Source organism: Oryctolagus cuniculus, chromosome 6 (genome assembly GCF_964237555.1).
Source record: "Oryctolagus cuniculus chromosome 6, mOryCun1.1, whole genome shotgun sequence".
Lineage (NCBI taxonomy): Eukaryota > Metazoa > Chordata > Mammalia > Lagomorpha > Leporidae > Oryctolagus > Oryctolagus cuniculus.
Genome location: NC_091437.1, coordinates 167,986,086 through 168,004,912, shown reverse-complemented (window position 1 = coordinate 168,004,912; position 18,827 = coordinate 167,986,086). Strand labels below are relative to the sequence as shown.

The 18,827-nt window shown below is 59.7% G+C and overlaps 1 protein-coding gene across 7 annotated transcripts in view; it reads right to left on the bottom strand.

Annotated features, from left to right (window-relative positions):
• Window positions 1-18,827, bottom strand: part of MROH1 (maestro heat like repeat family member 1) — a 74,745-nt gene that overhangs the window by 29,361 nt on the left and 26,557 nt on the right. For all 7 annotated transcript variants that reach the window (XM_051831188.2, XM_051831189.2, XM_051831192.2 and 4 more), the window contains 5 exons: window positions 11,528-11,679; window positions 10,908-11,048; window positions 10,510-10,602; window positions 5,948-6,026; window positions 5,109-5,222 (listed from right to left, as the gene is read on the bottom strand). In XM_051831188.2, coding sequence (XP_051687148.2) covers window positions 5,109-5,222; window positions 5,948-6,026; window positions 10,510-10,602; window positions 10,908-11,048; window positions 11,528-11,679 — 579 coding nt within the window. The remainder of the gene's footprint in view (window positions 1-5,108; window positions 5,223-5,947; window positions 6,027-10,509; window positions 10,603-10,907; window positions 11,049-11,527; window positions 11,680-18,827) is intronic.

Here is an 18,827-nt window from a genome sequence, read left to right as displayed (position 1 = left end):
CGCTCAAGTGGGGACAACATACGTCCATCAAAAAGCAGTTCCGAGGTTACTAAAGACAAGGCCCAGAGCACAGCACAGTGCCCTCTGTGGCACAGGGGCAGTGCCACCGACAGGTATGGCAAAGACCCCGACGTCACTCAGGGAACCGCCAGGTCTGGGAGCAGCCAAAGGCGGAGCCCACGCAGCCAATCCAGGCCTGCAGCCCACCAGGCTCTGCCTAGCCCACCAACCCGCCCTTCCCATGCCCCGCCCCCGATGCCCCACCTACAGACCCTCCCCTAGGCCAAGGCCAAGACAAAGCCTGGATAAACCCACAGCAAAAAGAGGGACAGAGGCCGGCGCCGCGGCTCACTAGGCTAATCCTCCGCCTAGCGGCGCCGGCACACCGGGTTCTAGTCCCGGTCGGGGCGCTGGATTCTGTCCCGGTTGCCCCTCTTCCAGGCCAGCTCTCTGCTGTGGCCAGGGAGTGCAGTGGAGGATGGCCCAGGTGCTTGGGCCCTGCACCCCATGGGAGACCAGGAAAAGTACCTGGCTCCTGGCTCCTGCCATCGGATCAGCGCGGTGCGCCGGCCACGGTGGCCATTGGAGGGTGAACCAACGGCAAAAGGAAGACCTTTCTCTCTGTCTCTCTCTCTCTCACTGTCCACTCTGCCTGTCAAAAAAAAAAAAAAAAAAAAAAAAAAAAAAAAGAGGGACAGAGTTATCTGGACCTCCAAGTTCACTACAGCTCAATGCACAATAGCTAAGATATGGAATCAACCCAGATGTCCATCACTGATGACTGGACACAATGAATTCCGGTAGACATACACTGTGGAATGCTACTCAGCTGCAGGCAGAAACGAAATCCTGCCTTTCGCAAGGAGATGGCTACAACCAGTGGAACACGCCAGGCCCAGACAGACAGACGCTGTACGCTTCCCCAGCTGTGGTAACTAACAGAGTACCTGGAATGCAACGTGTTGGAGAGAAACGGACATTCTGAGACTCCATGATTGTTTACAGCCCTCGTCTCGACTGTTGAGGAGCAGGGCTTTGTCTTCATACTGAGTGTAGGGTTAACCTTATGAGTATAAAGTAAACTGAATACAGATCTTTGTAAAAACTGAGTGGGATTGGGAGAGGGAGGAGGAGGAAGGGTGAGAGCTGGGCAGGACGGAGGGTGGGGTGGGGATGTCACTGTTCCTGAACCTGTATATAGGGGGAAAAAAAAAAAAAAAAGCAGCACAGTTCTAGAGAGAACCGAGTCCTGCGGGGGGAGGAATGTAGCCCGCGCCCTGGGCAGGGCCAGGAACACCTATCCCATACAGAAGCTGCTGCCCGCCACTCCACTCACACCAGGGTCAGAAACCCATGAGCCCCGCCCCCTCGCCGTAGAGTCGACTGGAAACGGGGCGTGGCCCTGCAGGCGGCAGGCAGCACTGCTGCGCCCTCCTAAACCACACGCGTGTGTCCTGGGATCACAGTTTGCATTTCCTAGTAAAAGGCTATGAAAAAGAGAAGAATATCAACACCCCAGTAGGAAAACGGAGATGAGCCCTAGGCACGTGCCCGGCAGAGGAGGAGACGAGGGCCACAAGGGCCCAGGGCTCAGCAGAACACAGCTGCACCCGGTCAAGGACTCACACCCGTCCAGCCCCTGGCCCTGAGGTTCAAAACACAGAGACGCAAGAGAAACACCCCCCCCCACACACACACACACAGAAAGGTGCCACCTTGTCCTGCAGGTGTGGCGCTGGACACAGGCTGTATTTTACTTGCAATCTGTCATTCACTCAAGTCTGTGTCAAAGCCAACCACCTGCCGTGTCCTTAACAACACAACACGGGCCAGAGGCAGGGCCTCCAGTCTGGGGAGGTATTCAGTGTAGGGGCTACTGGACAGTGACAGGGAGCAGGACCCGAAGAAGGCAGCATGGGGCCCAGCGTGTGGCCCGCGGGCCAGCCCACTGCTGTGACGCTGGCTGGCACGCCATCCCAGCAGCTCCACTTCCGGTCCAGCTCATATAGGCAGGAGAAAGCAAGCAAGGTTAGGTCAGACCCAGGCGGACGGCAAAGGACGGGGCAGCCCCTGGGTTGTAAGCAGCACGAGGGCGTGCACTCAAGAGATACACTTGGCAAAACCTAAACAGGGCAGGTGAACGAGAAAAGCCTGAAGATTGGAGATGGACAGGGTAAAAGAGAAAAACCTGTGATTGTAAGCTAACGAGCCCAAGGCTACCAGCACGACGGAGGCACTGGCTCACCCCACAGCTCACACACCTGGGACCAGAGACTGACCACCGGGGGGAGCAGGAGGTGGGAAGGCAGGATGAGCTCAGCACACGACGGACACGTGTCTCAGAGGACCGAGAGTGTGAGACCCCAGACCACCTGCTGTCCCAGGAGTCTTCCCTCTGCCCCTTCAGAAAGGCCTTCCGGCTGCAGAAGGCTCCTCTCGCTGAGCCGCTTGGCTGCCACCTGCCTGTTCACCTAACACTCTGCTAAAAACTGCCTCCTCGCTTTGTGCCTCTCCTTGCACTTCATTGTGGACAGAGCAAGTCCGGAGGGTCCCTCAGCTATAACAGTTATACTCCCTGGCTAGTATGCCTGGGAAAGCGGCACAAGACACCCCACGTGCTTGGCTCCCCCGTGCGTGGGAGACATAGATGGAACTCTAGACTTTCGCCTTTTATTTTTTTTTTAAAGATTTGTTTTATTTAAAAGGCAGAGTCACAGAGAGAGAGAGAGAGAGAGAGAGAGAGAGATCTTCGATTTGCTGGTTCACTCCCCAAATGCCTGCATGGCCACGGCTGGGCCAGGCTGAAGCCAGGAGCCAGGAGCTTCTTTTGGGTCTCCCATGTGGATGCAGCGGCCCAAGCACCTGGGCCATCTGCTGCTGCTCTCCAGGTGCATTAGCAGGGAGCTGGACCAGAAGTGGAGGTGCCGGCATCACAGGCAGAGGCTTAACACGCTATGCCACAACACGGGCCCCAGGAGAAAAGAACTCAAAGGGAAAAGTGAACCACAGCTAAAGACCGAGCAGCTTCTGAGAGCAGGAGACCATTCAGAGCCAAGAGAAAGGGCCGCCTGGCTAGGGACATGGAGAGTCCAGGCACACCACTCACCTCCTCTGTGAAATGGACCCTCAGGCCGGCACTGCGGTGCGGTGGGCTAAGCCGCCAGCTGAATGCTGGCATCCGTATCAGAGCCATGCGCTCTGCCTCCAACCCAGCTCTCTGATCATGTGCCTAGGAAAGCTGCCGAAGAAGGCCCAGCCGGCGCCGCGGCTCACTTGGCTAATCCTCCGCCTGTGGCACCGGCACCCCAGGTTCTAGTCCTGGTTGGGGCGCCGGGTTCTGTCCCGGTTGTTCCTCTTCTAGTCCAGCTCTCTGCTGTGGCCCGGGAGGGCAGTGGAGGATGGCCCAAGTGCTTGGGCCCTGCACCGGCATGGGAGACCAGGAGGAAGCACCTGGCTCCTGGCTTCGGATTGGCGCAGCGCTCCGACTGTAGCAGCCATTTTGGGGGTGAAGCAGCGGAAGGAAGACCTTTCTCTCTGTCTCTCTCTCTAACTCTGCCTGTCAAAAAAAAAAAAAAAAAAAAAAAAAGACGGCCCACGTGCTTGGATCCCTGCCATCTGTGTGGGAGACCTGGACACAGCACCAGGCTCCTGGTTTTGGCTTGAGCCAGCCCCACGTGCTGCAGCCCCCTGGGGAGTAAACCAGCACACGGAATATCTCTGTCACCCTGATTTGAAAATAAATGAAATAAATCTTAAAAAAAGACACACACACACACACAGGGCACCTCTGTCCCAGGGTTCCGGGGGCCGAGGCAATGCTGCGGGCGGGAACAGCTTGCCCTCCTGTCTGGCTGCCCCCCCTCTGTCTCAGATGCCCCCTCCCCTAGGAAGCGCAGAGCAGAGGCAGTCCATCCAGGCGCAGAAGTCTCAGGCGCTGACCCTCCACTGCCTTGCACTGGGCGGCCCAACCACCGGCCTCAGGCTGTCTCTGGCGGGGCAAGCACAGCTGTTCTGACGCTTTGGTTCCAATGCAGACGGCCATGGCCCCCGGTGCCTGCCCCTCTCAAGCTGCTCCCACACTGCCTTCATCTCTCCCTCCACGGCCCTGAGTCCAGAGAGCACACCACGCAGGTCAGGGCCAGCACACGTGCTCCCTAAGTGGCCACAAAGAGTGCCTAGGCCTTGCGGCCACAGGTGGTTGCTGTCACGTACTCTGAAACGGTAACAGCTGCTTAGTTCGCAGGACGCTCAAGAGCAGGTCATGGGCCCAAGGTGGCCACAGCTCCTGTGCCCTGACCCTGTGACAGGACGGGGTGAGACTACACAAGCTTACTACTGGCCCACTGCACCAGCCTTGAGAGAAGGAACTGGGAACCCTTCCACCTAGTGGGGCGGGAACAGGCGGGGACGGCACCTGCAAACCAAGAGACGAACACACCAGACACCAGCCAGCCCGTGCTGCGAGCGGTGTGCCGGGGAGCCGTCGCGGGTGCGGCTGAACACACCAGCCGGCTGGCCAGCCTTGCTGGGAGCGGTGTGCCGGGGCGCCGTCGCGGGTGCGGCTGAACACACCAGCCGGCTGGCCAGCCCGTGCTGGGAGCAGTGTGCTGGGAGCCGTCACGGGTGCGGCTGAACACACCAGCCGGCTGGCCAGCCCGTGCTGGGAGCAGTGTGCTGGGAGCTGTCGCGGGTGCGGCTGAACACACCAGCCGGCTGGCCAGCCCGTGCTGGGAGCAGTGTGCTGGGAGCTGTCGCGGGTGCGGCTGAACACACCAGCCGGCTGGCCAGCCCGTGCTGGGAGCAGTGTGCTGGGAGCTGTCGCGGGTGCGGCTGAACACACCAGCCGGCTGGCCAGCCCGTGCTGGGAGCGGTCGCGGGTGCGGCTGAGTGGGGCACAAGTCTGCGAGCTGCACCTGGTACGGCGCACAAAGGAACTATTCTTGTACCTTTTCAGAAAGGCTGGAGTCTTGCAAGATGTAAAGTTGGAAACTCTAAATATTCAAAGCAGGAACGCTACTGTTCAGCTGAAAGGTGCGCAGTGTGCCTTCCTCAGCCCTGTTCCTGCAAGGGCACGGGCGCACTGGCTGCCTGAGGCAAGGGACACTCACCCGCCGAGTTGATGACGTGCCTCAGGATCTGCAGACTGCCCACACGGAGCCTCTCGTTGTTGGTGTCCAGCTTAGGCAGCAGGAAGGCCAGCAGGCGGTCAGGCGAGCAGCAGGCTAGAGAGCAAAGCACGCATCAGGCGCCATTCGCGATGCCGTCTCCTTCGCTGCTTGCACAATGCCTGGACCTTCCAGCCCTGGAGTCAGGGTCTGTGTCCCTTCCCTGCACGCAAGGGGCCCAGGCCAGTGAAGAGCCGCGTGTGGCCCGTGGGGAGCTGCAGCTGCCTGATGGATCCCATCCAAGGGGAGGCCGAGGCCCAGCAGGGGCAGCCGCACCAGGGCATGCGAGGCCGCCTCCTGCCCCTTGGCCACTCTGCAGCAGGGTGGGCTGACTCCTGACTGCTTGGACCCCCAGCCCACAAGGGGCCAAAGCAGCCCAGCTGCAGCCTTGCGTGCCAGGCCCTGCAGTGGGACCCTTCTGGCGATGAACCAGAGTCACTGACAGTTACCCTGCTCCACCTGGACACCAGGCTGGCCATCCTCCCACCCCCTGGCCCGGAAGAGATCAGCCTCCCCACCACCTCCCCCTCCAGGCTCCTAGGGGACCCCAGTCTTGAGGTGCACGAGCAGAGGCAGATGCTGAGATATGGGGGAGGGGGACAGCTCCAGGGAGACAGAGTGACAGACCTCACACCTCCGTGTGTCCCATGAAGCACATGAGGACAGCGCCACTAGACGAGGCTGTGTAAGGCCCATGCTGACCACAGCGCCACTCCCGGGTGTGGGTGTGACAGGGCAGGGCGGAGCCTGGGCGGCAGCATGGCCCACGCGTGTCTGCTTACCCAGCACAGTGAAGCAGCGCAGCACCTCCTTCTGGTTGCTCTGCACCAGGGGGCTGGAGGACTCCACGGGCACACAGATCTGCCCAGGCAGGAGGCGGCACAGTCACCCTGAGCCCAGCGACGGGGCCCAGGGCCCAGGGCCACAGACCACCCTCCAGGCCCTTCTCAGCCAGAAGCAGGGATGGCCAGGCCTAGCTCAGGATGCACTGGCCCTGCGTCACCCAAGGTGTGCCAGGGACAGCCCACCCGCAGCAGCTGGGGATGAGGAGGGAGACAGGTGGACACATCAGTGCATGGACACCTGGCCTGTCCGCTTGCACCACTTCTGCCAGCAGCAGAACAAATTCTTACTAGAAAGGCGAGCGTTCCCGCCCAGACACACGCTCCCAGCCACAGGCCAGAGACTGGAACCAAAACACCGCAGGCCAGGCCTTCCAAGGCACAAAGTGGCACGGGTGGAAGGCAAAAGCCAGGCAGTGAGCTCCACCGCACCTCGGTGATGCCTCCAGGTGCCAGCTCACACCTCGGCCTCCTGGCAAAGGACACTGTCGGGGGCCGGGACTCCGCAGGGCCCCCCGTGAGGCAGGAGAGTGCGCACAGCGGGGCGCCCCTGCCTGGAGACAGAAGAGTGGGCACAGCGGGGCGCCCCTGCCTGGGGCCTGCTGGAACTTAGGATGCTGGGCAAGCACACAGTGCTGACCTCTAGGCTCAGGGGGCCGCGTTGCTCCCCTGTAACGTCCAACGCTGACCACAGTGGTCCTGCAGCCCCAGGGGAGCCTTCAGCTGGCACAACCTGGGCGAGACTGCAGCCCTGGAACCCTGAGCCAGACCGCCTGGGGGAGCAGCCTGCGACTGCATGGTGACACTCGTGGCTGAGGCTGCCGCAGCGCAGATGCCAGACGCAAACGGTCACAAGTCCAAAAGGATCAAGCTGGACCCTCCCCCACGTAAATTAACTGGGAGAACTTGAAAAGCAGTCGCTGCACTTCAAAGGTTTTCCACATAGGACAAACCTGGCTGTGACGTAAAGGACAAAGGAGGCAGCTGGCACTGTGGGGTAGTAGGCTAAGCCTCCGCCTGCAGCGCCGGCATCCCATATGGGCGCCAGCTCTAGTCCCAGCTGCTCCACCTCTGAGCCAGCTCTCTGCTGATGGCCTGGGAAAGCAGTGGAAGATGGCTCAAGTGCTTGGGCCCCTGCACCCATGTGGGAGACCTGGAGGAAGCTCCTGGCTCTGGCTTTGGGTGGTCCAACCTGGCCATTGTGGCCACTGGGGGAATGAACCAATGGATGGCAGATCTCTCTAACTCTGACTTCCAAATGAATAAATCTTTATATATATATATACATACGTACATATGCACATACACTTCATATGCAAAGATACATGATGGACACAACAGTCAGTTCTGCACAGTACAAACAGGCACAGTGGAGTCACGGGCAGCAGACAGGACCAGCTGAGATGCTGGCTCCGTCCCCGCTCCCGCGCTGACTCCACTTCCTGCTAATGCACACAGGCAGCAGGTGGTGGCTAAGAGCTTGGGCTCCACCCACCCCACGCACCCCACGGGCGATCTGGATGGAATTCTTGGCTCCTGCGCTGGCCTGGCTCAGCCCTGGCTGTTGCATTTGTAGTTTTCCAATAATATGCATTTTCCATGAACTCTTAGGAGACCTCTTATGTAGTATGAGGTTGGGAAGAACTGCTACCCATTAACACCACGAAAGCCCAAAGCCCACCAGAAAAATGACAGGCATAGATGTCAAATAGGAAATAACTTTTCAAAAAAGTTTTTATTTATTTGGAAGTCAGAGTATCAGAGAGACAGAGAGACAGAGAGAGAGATACCTCCCATCAGCTGGTTCATCCCCAAATGCCTGTAAGAGTTGGGGCTAGGCCAGGCCAGAGCCAGGAGCCAGCAACCTCAGATGGGTGGCAGGGACCCAGACAGGCGAGCTCCGGAGGGTGCAGCAGCACAGTCGGACTGGAGCTGGAGGTGGGACCTGTCCTGGTCACTCAGGGTGGTGAGCGCCCTCACCTGTCGTGCTCGCTTCAGAGGGTCGCACTTCTCACCTTGTCTTGGTGTTGCATTTTCTGAACTGTCAGCTTCCCCACAGAGGTTGTGGGCCTTCTTGGTTAATTCCCAAGTACAACCTCGAGTCTAGGCTACTCCACTTCCAATCAATGTTCCTGCTAATGCGCCTGGAAAGGTAGCAGGTGATGGCCCAAGGACCTGGGCCCCGCACCCACGTGGGAGCCCTGATGGAGTTCCAGGCTCCTGGTTTGGCCTGGGCCTGGCCAGCTGATGCCACTGGGGAATGAACCAGCGGATAAAACCTCTGTGTGTCACTCTGCCTTTCAATTAATAAGTACATCTTTAAAAAAAAGTTTTTTTCTGCATCAACTGAATGCAAATGATTTCTTTTTGCTTTTTTAAGATGTACTTATTTGGGGCTGGTGCTGTGGCATAGCGGGTAAAGCTACCACCCGCAGTGCCAGCATCCCATATGGGTGCCAGTTCAAGTCCCAGCTGCTCCACTTCTGATCCAGCTTTCTGCTATGGCCTCGAAAAGCAGAAGATGGCCCAAGTCCTTGGACCCCCGCACCCACGTGGGAGACCCAGGAGAAGCTCCTTGCTCCTGGCTACAGATCAGCCCAGCTCTAGCCACTGAGGCCATTTGGGGAGTGAACCAGTGGAAGACCTCTCTGTCTCTCTCTATCTCTGCCTTTCAAATAAATAAATACATCTTAAAAAAAAAAAAAACCTACTTATTTATTTGAAAGGCAGAGTAACAAAGAGAGAAGAGACACAGGTAGAGACAGAGATTTTTCATCTGCTGGTTCACTCCCCAAATGGCCGTTACAGCCAGGCTGGGCCAGGCCGAAGTCAAGACCCAGGAGCTCCACCTGGGTCTTGCATGCGGGTGGCAGGGGCCCAAGTACCTGGGCCGTTAACCGCTGTTTTCCCAGGAGCATTTGCAGGAACAGGGGTTGGAAGTGGAGAAGCTGGGACACAATCCGGCACTCCAATGTGGGATAGTGGTGCTGCAGGCCACAGCCTGACGCACTGCACATGCCAGCCTCATGTGACCTGACTGCCATGTGACGAGCGAGGCACATGACGACAGACGGGTCTTCTGTTCCTGGACCGAGCCCACCCCCCGGGAATTTTGATAACTACGCTGCATCTGCCAGGACACGGGCATCCTCCTGCATGTTCTTGTCTGGACCTGGGATCCCATTCTGCCTCACACAACTCTCAGCTCCAGACAGAACTGCTACCCTAGATCTGGGTAGAGCCCAGACTCAGAGCACGGAGGTCTTTGGGGCCGGTGCTGTGGCGTAGCAGGTAAAATCGTCACCTTCAGCCAGCATCCCACGTGGGCACTGGTTCAAGTCCTGGATGCTCCACTTTCAATCCAACTCTCTGCTAAGGTCTGGGAAAGCAGTGGAAGATGACCCAAGTCCTTGGGCCCCTGCACCCACGTGGGAGACCCAGAGGAAGCTCCTGGCTCCTGGCTTCGGATTGGCCCAGCTCCAGCCATTGTGGCTGTTTGGGGAATGAACCACTGGATGAAGACCTCTCTCTCTCTCTGCCTCTCCTCTCTGTAACTCTACCTTTCAAATAAATATTTTTTTTAAAGGAAGGTTTTAGAAGATTTATTCAAGTTCTCTACTTCTATCAATGCTGACACTGTTTATTTTTCTAGGACTCTACCCTTTTATACAATTTTAATTTACTTTTAAAGGTAATTTAAAAATTTTTCATTTTATTTGAAAGGCAGAGACAGATGCAGAGACAGACAGAGACAGACAGAGATCTCTCGTTCACTCCCCAAATGCCCACAACAGCTGGGGCTGGGCCAGGCCACAAACTCCGTTCAAGTACCGCATGTGGTCGGCAGAGCCCCAGCTGCCTGTGCCGTCACCTGCGGGAGGCAGAGCCAGGCACTCTGACAGGGGCTGCACCTGCTTCTGAATACCTCTGCTCACTGCCCTCCCCGAGGAGCCCAAGGGTGGGGGACGGAGCGGAGACTTGAAGGTCCACTTCCTTGCTTCTTTTGCAGGGTCTCCTGGGAGAGACTCAGCTCTTGCTCTCTTGCCTCCTGTCCTGTCTCTCCCAGAAAGTCCCAGGGACTCAAGTCCCCACCCCTAGGTCACAGGTGTCCTCCACACATGGCACTCACCAGCCGACCGCAGGCCTCTGTCAGGTGTCCAACCGACCAACTCCTCACGGCACTTCCCCTGCCCCCACCTCCCTGTGGCCACTCTGCTGGCTCTAGCTCACAGCATCCCTGGGCCTCTGCTCAGGCCCTGAGGGACTCTCTTGCCTGCCCCTACACAGCAGTCACCTGAGCTCTCTCCAAGAGCACCTTGGTGGCCTTCAGCACCTGCCCAGCTGCCTCTACCACCTGCATGCATCACTGCTGGGCAGGCCCTGAGTGTGGCCACGTCTCCAAGGTCCTCACCCTAGCAGCTCTCAAAGACACCCACTCCCCAGCCCTGCATGGCAGAGCCACCCACCCGATCGACACCTGCCCCCAGCACCCCCAAGCCTACCTGTGCGTGCAGAGCGGCCAGGAGGGTGTCGAGCTGGACCTCCAGTGAGCGGCTGCCCACACTCACGGCCGCCTCTAGGATCTGGCCCAGGCTCTGCTCAGGGCAGGAGAGGGGCTGTGAGTTCACCTCCAGATCATGCGGTCAACCAAGACCCCAGGCACAAGAGATCCAGGGGGCACAGGCCCTGCCCTGAGCCTCAAGGGCAAGCTCGGCCTCCTCATCTGGCGTTTACAGCTGGGGCTCTGGGCCAGACGTCCTAGAGTTCCCATATCCAGCGCAGGGCTGGGAGAGGCCCGGTCCTTCACAGCCCAGTTCTGCATCCCAACAGAGCACCGAGGCCACCCCCAGGGGAGGCCAGTTTGAGGGGGGTCCTTGAGGACTGCCTGGCCGGTGGGTACCTTGGACACGTGGAAAGCTTCTGCATGCTTCTTGTAGAGGGCGAGGACCCCAGGCAGGAGTTTGGGGAGTTGCTCCTCCAGCTTATCCCCGGGCAGCAGGTGGCTCATGGGCCCCAGAGCCTCTACCACCGCGAGCCGGAGCTGAGGAGACAGTGACAGGGCACCGGTGCTGCTCCCCATCACCCAGCACCAGGCCAGCACAGCAGCTGCGGTCCGAGTACAGCTGTGAAGTGGCCCTGGTCAGGGGGCTGGCAGCCAGCTCAGAGGCATGGGATGTTCAGTGCTGGCTCTGGGAGCACTGGGGCCTGGGGCCTGGGGCCAGAGGGGCGTCTCAGTGCCAGGGCTTCAGGAACACGTGCCCCCAAGGAGAGGAGGACAAGCTGCACCGCAGGCTGGACCACTCACAGGTGAGGCTGAGCAAAGGTGTGGCCCCGCAGAGGTCCGCCAGCCCCGAGCACCAACTGTGGGCAGGGCACAGGAGACGGAGAGCACCCGACAACAGGTGTAGACAGACAACTTCCCCACGCCCTTTCCCAGAGCCCACGGAGGCAGAGGGGCCCTCAAGGTGGGCAGCCAGGTCAGGACCAGGTCCAGGCTCCTGGCAGGCCCAGGGGCTGTACCTTGGCTTCTCGACTCTGCAGCCAGTGGTGGAAGAGAATGTCATAGGCACTGGAGAGGTCAGCGGCGAAGGTGTCCTTCCTGACCGTGGGGTCTGGGGCCTGGTCCAGGTTGGCAAGGTATTCCAGGGCACTCTCGCTGAAGCGCTGCAGGGCTGCAACGGCCCATGGAGAGACTCACCTGACGCCCTGCGGGTGGTACTGCTGCCCACCCTGGCACACCGGCCAAGCAGACTCCAGCACCACACCAGGTGAGCTCAGCCCCCAATCCCACATCACTCCAGAACCTGAGAGGGACTTTAGGTGACAATGGACCGGCTGCAGATGAAACTGCTCGTCAGAGGCCACGGCAGAACAGTGGAGGCCCCAACCCAACAGAAGAAAGGGAGCAGGCACAGAGGCAGGCACACGGCAGAGGCAGAGACTGGGGTGGGGGGCCCACCAAGGGTGCCAAGGGGGGACAGCCACGCCCAGGAGCTGGGGCAGGAGCAGATCGTCCCTCTGAGCACACAAGAACCAGCCGGGTCCACACACGGCCCCAGGCCCCTACGGACCAAGGGTCTGCTATTTGAGCTGCACCCGTGGTTGATCAGGGCAGCCCTCCCGCAGCGGCCCCTGGCCATAGCGCCAGCAGGAGGCACTATGCCCCTCAACACACTTCCCAAGGGCAGCTATGCAGGGACAGTGCAGAGTGTGGCCCCAGGTAGGGGAGACGAAGGGGCACAGCGGTGGCCTGTGAACTCCAGAACCCCAGCACACGGGGCTGGAGAAGGGGACTTGGCCCCTGCCTGGGGGCTGACTGGGCACGCAGCCAGGAGTGGACAGGGCCAGGGCCAGGGCCAGGGCTCTCCTTACGTCCACCTGAGCTTCAAGTGGCCGTGGCCATCTAGGTGGGAAGTCTGGGGCCTGGAGTTCAAAACTTGGTGGTGGGTAGGTGCAGATCTGGAAGTGGCTGGTGGGGCTGGGCCCTGGGTCAAGGGAAGAAAGAGGACCCCAAAGGGAGTGACTGAGGCAGGACCCTCCTGCACCGCCCTGAGGGTGCAGTCAGAGGAGCTGCGGAAGGAAGCGCAGCAGGACAGGAGCAGCCAGGAGGTGCCGCATGCCTGGATCAGGCCTCCCGAGACCTCCCGGGGCGCAAATGGGTGCTCAGGACACCAGGCAGGGTCCATGTGCTCCACAAAGCAGCGGGCATGGTGGGTCCCAACAGCTGGGGCTGTGGGCTCCTGGTGCAAACCTCAGCCGCCACTTCGAGTCCGACAACCCAGTGCTGTCCAGACTGGCCAAGCGCCGCCCCTCCTGCCCACGCCCAACCGCCTGACCCCGGGGCTGCATTCTTCCTCTGCGTCCTCTGGGTCGTCTTCCCCTTCTTCTTGGAGGGTTTGCAATCCTGGCTATGACCTGGGGCATGGGACTGAGCCTCCTTGCCGTCCACTTCTTCACAGCCACAGCTAGGCCTTCCCACACCTCATAAAGCAGTGGTACCCTCTAATCTTCACAGCATCTCCTGATGAGCACAGCTCCTCAAGCCTCGACGTGCACGGCACGCATCTGTACGCTGGATCTGCACTTCCTTTCCCTTGAGAAGCTTCAGGGGTCACCGTGGTGGCGCGGCTGTGCTGCCGTGCATGGTGCCAAAGTCCCACATGGGCGCCAGAACCGCTTCCAAGCCAGCTTCCTGCTAACACACACCCTAGAAGGCAGCAGGTGACGGCTCAAGGACGTGGGCCCCTGCCAAGGGGAGACCCAGATAGAGTCCTGGGCTCCTGGATTTGGCCTGGCCCAGCATCAGCCATTTTGGCCTTTAGAGGGTAAACAGTAGATGGAAGACCAACCTCTTTTCTCTATTACGTAAATATTAAGAAAAAAATCACTTCCAACAGAGAACCACACGGTGGCTGCCACTGACAGTGCCCAGGCTCACCCGTCTCACATCCGTCTCACCCTCTCCCTTCCACAGCCCCCGACATCCAGCTCACTGAAGGGGACCCTGACCCCTCCTGAACCCACAGCTGTGTTCTGCACCCTGCCAGGCCCAGAAGCCTCACCCCGACACCCATCTCCACTGCTCCACGCTGCCTGCACAAGGGCCGGGCCGGCTCTGCAGCTCTGCCGCTCTGCCCTCAGGGCCACAGCCTCCCAGGGGCTGGCAGCCATCGGTAGAGGGGCTGTGGAACTCTCCCTGGGACCTGGCCGCCACTCACTGATGCAGAGGCCACCAGCTCGGGGGCTGCTCTCTAGGGCGCAGGCAGCCCGCCCTGACGCTCCAGCAGCACTCTGCTGCTGTCACTCATCACCTTGGCGGTTTGTAGAATGTGCTGGACGTTTTAGAGACCACAAAAGTCTGGTTTGCTGTGGTCCTCCTGGGCTACTGAGCTCCAGCAACTGCTGCCCAAGGACGCTGCCATCGGGCCTCCTGCCCCTCTCCCGACTCCAGGCGGGGCACTAACGGCTTCCGGACAGGCGAGCGATGCACGTGACTCCACGTGGGCCACTTACCTCTCCGGGCCTCTGTCTCCCCAGGTGTAAACAGAGAACTGCCGAGCTCACAGGTGGGACACAGAACAGCACCAGGTGTTCCCACGACCAGCTCACGTGCAAGGCCAAGCCAACCCCCCCTGCTTCTGGTCTGCAGGACAAAATGCCTTCAACGCCACGGGCAGTTCTGCTGCCCGGCAGCCAGGCCCTCAGGGTTTTCAGCACCTGTGCCCCCGGGGCCAGCCTGCCCCACTCCCACTGGCTCACCTGGAGCTCAGCCCCCACGCTAAGCTGCGGATGCGCTTTCGCTGCATGTTCTCAGGGTTCTGGTGTTAAGTGGAAAGAGCACATGTGGTGCTGCGACACTGCCGGACCGCAGAGCTCTCCGGGACAAGGGGCTCTCTTTGGGCTGAGCTAACTCTGTTTTTCTTATCCTGTAACAGACGCCCACTCACTTGTATTTACGATGGATTCAGAATCAACAGCCACAGAAGTGGGTCTGCAGGTTTCTTCTGCACCTGCCGGCACTGACCCAGATGGGACACATCTCAGCTCCATGTCAGCTGTGACTCTGTCCCTGGGCCTCGTCGTCACCAGGGATGCTAATCTCCATGTTCCCGGGTTTGGGGACTGAACCAACACATCACAGGCTACAGACGGACACAGGCATCCAAAGGCACCCCCGCCCTGGGAGCGGCACAGTGCGTGGCTGGAGGGGGTGTATTGTGTGTCCTCTCAGTGTGAAGGCACTACCCAGCTCATAGAGAGAATTTGGTGGGGTGGGCACTGTGGCATAGCAGGTAAAACTGCCGCCTGCAGCGCTGGCATCCCATCCGGTGCTAGTTCTAGTCCCCGCTGCTCCACTTCCCATCCAGCTCTCTGCTATGCCCTGGGAGAGCAGTAGAAGATGGCCCAAGTGCTGTGGGCCTCTGTACCCACGTGAGAGACCTGGAGGAAGTTCCTGGCTTCAGATCAGCCCAGTCCCAGCAATGGGCATTTGGGGAGTGAACTGTCAGGTGCAAGACCTCTCTTCCTCCACCTCTCTGTATTTCTGCTTGCAAATAAATCAATCTTAAAAAAAAAAAAAAAAAAGGAAGGAAGGAAGGAATAAATGAATGAATTTGGCCCTGGGTGACAGGGTCAGGTGGGAGCCCTTGGGTAACAGGGCCTGGGGGGAGCCCCTGGGTGACAGGGTCAGGTGGGGAGCCCCGGGGTGACAGGGTCAGGTGGGAGCCCCTGGGTGACAGGGCCTGGGGGGAGCCCCTGGGTGACAGGGCCTGGGGGAGCCCCTGGGTGACAGGGTCAGGTGGGAGCCCCTGGGTGACAGGGCCTGGGGGAGCCCCTGGGTGACAGGGTCAGGTGGGGAGCCCATGGGTGACAGGGTCAGGTGGGGAGCCCCTGGGTGACAGGGCCTGGGGGGAGCCCCTGGGTGACAGGGTCAGGTGGGGAGCCCCTGGGTGACAGGGCCTGGGGGGAGCCCCTGGGTGACAGGGTCAGGTGGGAGCCCCTGGGTGACAGGGCCTGGGGGAGCCCCTGGGTGACAGGGTCAGGTGGGGAGCCCCTGGGTGACAGGGTCAGGTGGGGAGCCCCTGGGTGACAGGGTCAGGTGGGGAGCCCCTGGGTGACAGGGTCAGGTGGGGACTACTGGCTGCTTCGTGTTTCTCTTCGCTCTCTGACCCTGCTGATGCCCTCAACACTTCTGAGGGGTGTGGATCCTCGGGGAAGCGCGCCTGACCCTGCCTCAGAACACGAGGACGCCCAGGCATCTGCACACCATCTCTGCACAGGCCCACACTCATCTCTCTGACACTGCAGTTTTAGGACGTGGCTGCCGAAGCGAGTGCAGTGTTATATTTTCCCAGATGTCTGTCTGTCCATTTTCTGCCCCGTTCCAGTCAGGGCAGGAGGGACGACCAGCAGCAGCACTGTCAATAATAACAAGGGAGAACCCTGCTCCAGCAAGGCCTGGGTGGCTCACCGACCACACAGCGGGCACAGCTCCGAGGCACCATGGCCAGAACAAGAGCCGCCTGTCCATCTGTGTGGTGGTGGTGGTGGGGGGGGCTGCAGAGAGAAACACTGGACTCCAGGCTGTAGCGGCTCCCTGGAAAGCCCTGGCCATGCACAGGTGATCAACAGCTGCTACTGCCGTGCTGGCGTATGTGCCCCACACAGCGGGTCACACTCCACCCTGCAATGTGGGCTCCTGGAATCGGCTCTGCCCCAGCCACTCCTGCCTCCTCTGCCTCCCCCTCTGGCGGTTGCAGGCTCCTGGCTTCAGCTGGACGGGTCGGTGTGGGAGGTGGCCCCTGGGGCCCGACAGGGCACAGCCTTCCCAGCAGCTGCTTCCTGGCACCCATGACCTCAGAGGATGCACCCAGCTGTGGACAACTGCTCAGTCACCTCCTTTGCTTTCTGGAGCAAGCAGCCACTCTAAGCCCTGCCCCTCCCCTCAGCCCTTCCTTCACGCTGCTCCTGCAGTCCCCAAAGCTCAGCCCACTCAGAGCAGCGCTGGGCAGTCCTCAGCTCCAGGCCCAGCTTCTCCAAGTGGCCAACCCTCCGCCCTTCATGGAGAGCACCGGCTTCCTGTCTAAACGCTCTACCTGTCCCTCTCCAAACCGGCCTCAAGGGCACAGAAACACAATTTCTCCCAACTTGTTCCTGCTTTTGCTTCCTTACCCTGTTTTGTTTTTTTTTTTTTCTCCATCTTTAAGAACTGTTTACTTTTACTTGAAAGGCAGAGAGAGAGAGAGAGAGAGAGAGAATGAATCTTCCCCCCATGGTTCATTCCCAAAATGCCCACAACCACCAGCACTAGGCAAGGCCTAAGCCAGGAGCCAGGACCTCCATCCAGGTCTCCCACTTGGGTGGTGGGATTCAAGTGCTTGGGCCATCATCTGCTGCCTCCCAGGGCGCACTGGCAGAAGTGCAGCAGCTGGGGCTGGAACCCAGACTCAGATAGGGGATACGGTGCCCCAGGTGGTGCCGCGCCCACCCCTCTGCTGCTACGCTGTGACCTCATGAACATCAGATACGCTGTCTTCTGCTCTAATCCTACTCTGCTGCTGCGGGATTTCTGGCTGTAACTGACACGGCCCCAGGCCCAGGCTGAGATCCTCACTGCAGGGAACCAGTGAGCTGCTGACTCAAGCCTGTGCCTCAACAGGAGGTGTAGACCGCAGCGACACCTAGCTGAAAGCCAGGCAGTTACACAACCTCAGCGGGGAAAACAACAGAAGAAAACCCACTTCCCAGGGCCCTTGGCACCAAGGGCGTCCCCTCGTCACCCTCTCGCGGAAGATGGGCCGTGCCTGTCTCCCACGCCTGCCTCCCGTTCCCAGCCGCAGGACGGACGGCAAGCCCATTGGCATTTCTGGGTGTCCTGCAGCAGGAAGGGTTCTCAAGGTAACAGGCTGCTCCTCACCTTCATCCGAGTCACACAAAGGTTAAGGGAGGGTTCTCACCCTCCCTCCCCAGCACGCTGCAAGCAGACAGGTGCTGGCTCGGACCCCTATCCTCTCCGTGCCTCATCTGCATGGCCCTGCCCACCCCGAGTGGCCCTTTCCAGGGTGGCCAGGCAGGAGTCTCCCCTGTCTCCTCGCCCCAGTTCTCCTTCCTGCACAGCTTTGCTGGGCGTGAGTTAGGGGTCATCTCCTGTGTGTATCTGCCTGGTTCTCCATTACAAACACAGCCCCCCTCCCCAAGGGGAAGACAGCAGCAGCCACTTGTCCTGGGCCTGCACCTCCTCCAAGAGGCCCAGGCGCCTGCTGTCCCCCAGTCTCTTGGGTGCCCACATGGTCAGAGCAGTGTCATGGTGGAACACATCCTCCATTCACCTCCGGGAAGCATGGCTGGAGGTTTGTCTTGAGGCTTGCTTTCCCTAAAGTCTTTATTCCACCCTGACACTCGCAAGGTGCTTGGGGTGGGCTCCCCTCCAGGCTGGAGAGGCCTGCGTGGCACTGCTGCCAGAGCTGCCCACAGGCCACCCGCCCCTCACCCTCCTCCTCGACCATCTTCCCCACAAGAACACCCTGCGTGCCCCCAGAGGATCTGCCTGTCCAGCCTCCTGGGCAGACTCACAACCACTGTCGGCTCTTTCTAAGGTGCCTGGTACCGGGGTCCTGGTTCCGTGCCCCAACATGCTAATTCTCTCTGTCTTCTCTGCCACTTTTGCATTGTGGCTGTTTTGCGGAAGATTTCTACTCTTTCCTCAACTCTATTGTGTTTTTTCCTTTCTTTCTTTCTTTTTTTTTTTTTTTTTTTTTTTTTTTTTTTTTTGACAGGCAGAGTGGACAGTGAGAGAGAGAGAGAGAGACAGAGAGAAAGGTCTTCCTTTTCCGTTGGTTCGCCCCCCAATGGCCACTGCGGCTGGTACGCTGCGGCCTACCACGCTGATCCGAAGCCAGGAGCCAGGTGCTTCTCCTGGTCTTCCATGCGGGTGCAGGGCCCAAGCACTTGGGCCATCCTCCACTGCACTCCCAAGCCACAGCAGAGAGCTGGACTGGAAGAGGAGCAACCAGGACAGAATCTGGCGCCCCGACCGGGACTAGAACCCGGTGTGCCGGCGCTGCAGGCGGAGGATTAGCCTAGTGAGCTGCGGTGCCGGCTGTGGTTTTTATTTCTATCACCATGACTTCACTCTCAAAGCTCCGCTGTACTCTCTGGATGTGGCTTCCTCGCGACAACATGCCTGCTTCACGGATCCACCATCTCCTCGCATCTCCCGGGGACCTCGGTCACGGCTCTCTTGGCTGTCTTCTCCTGGGGCCTCGGTCACGGCTCTCTCGGCTGTCTTCTCCCTGGGGTCTCGGTCACAGCTCTCTCTCGG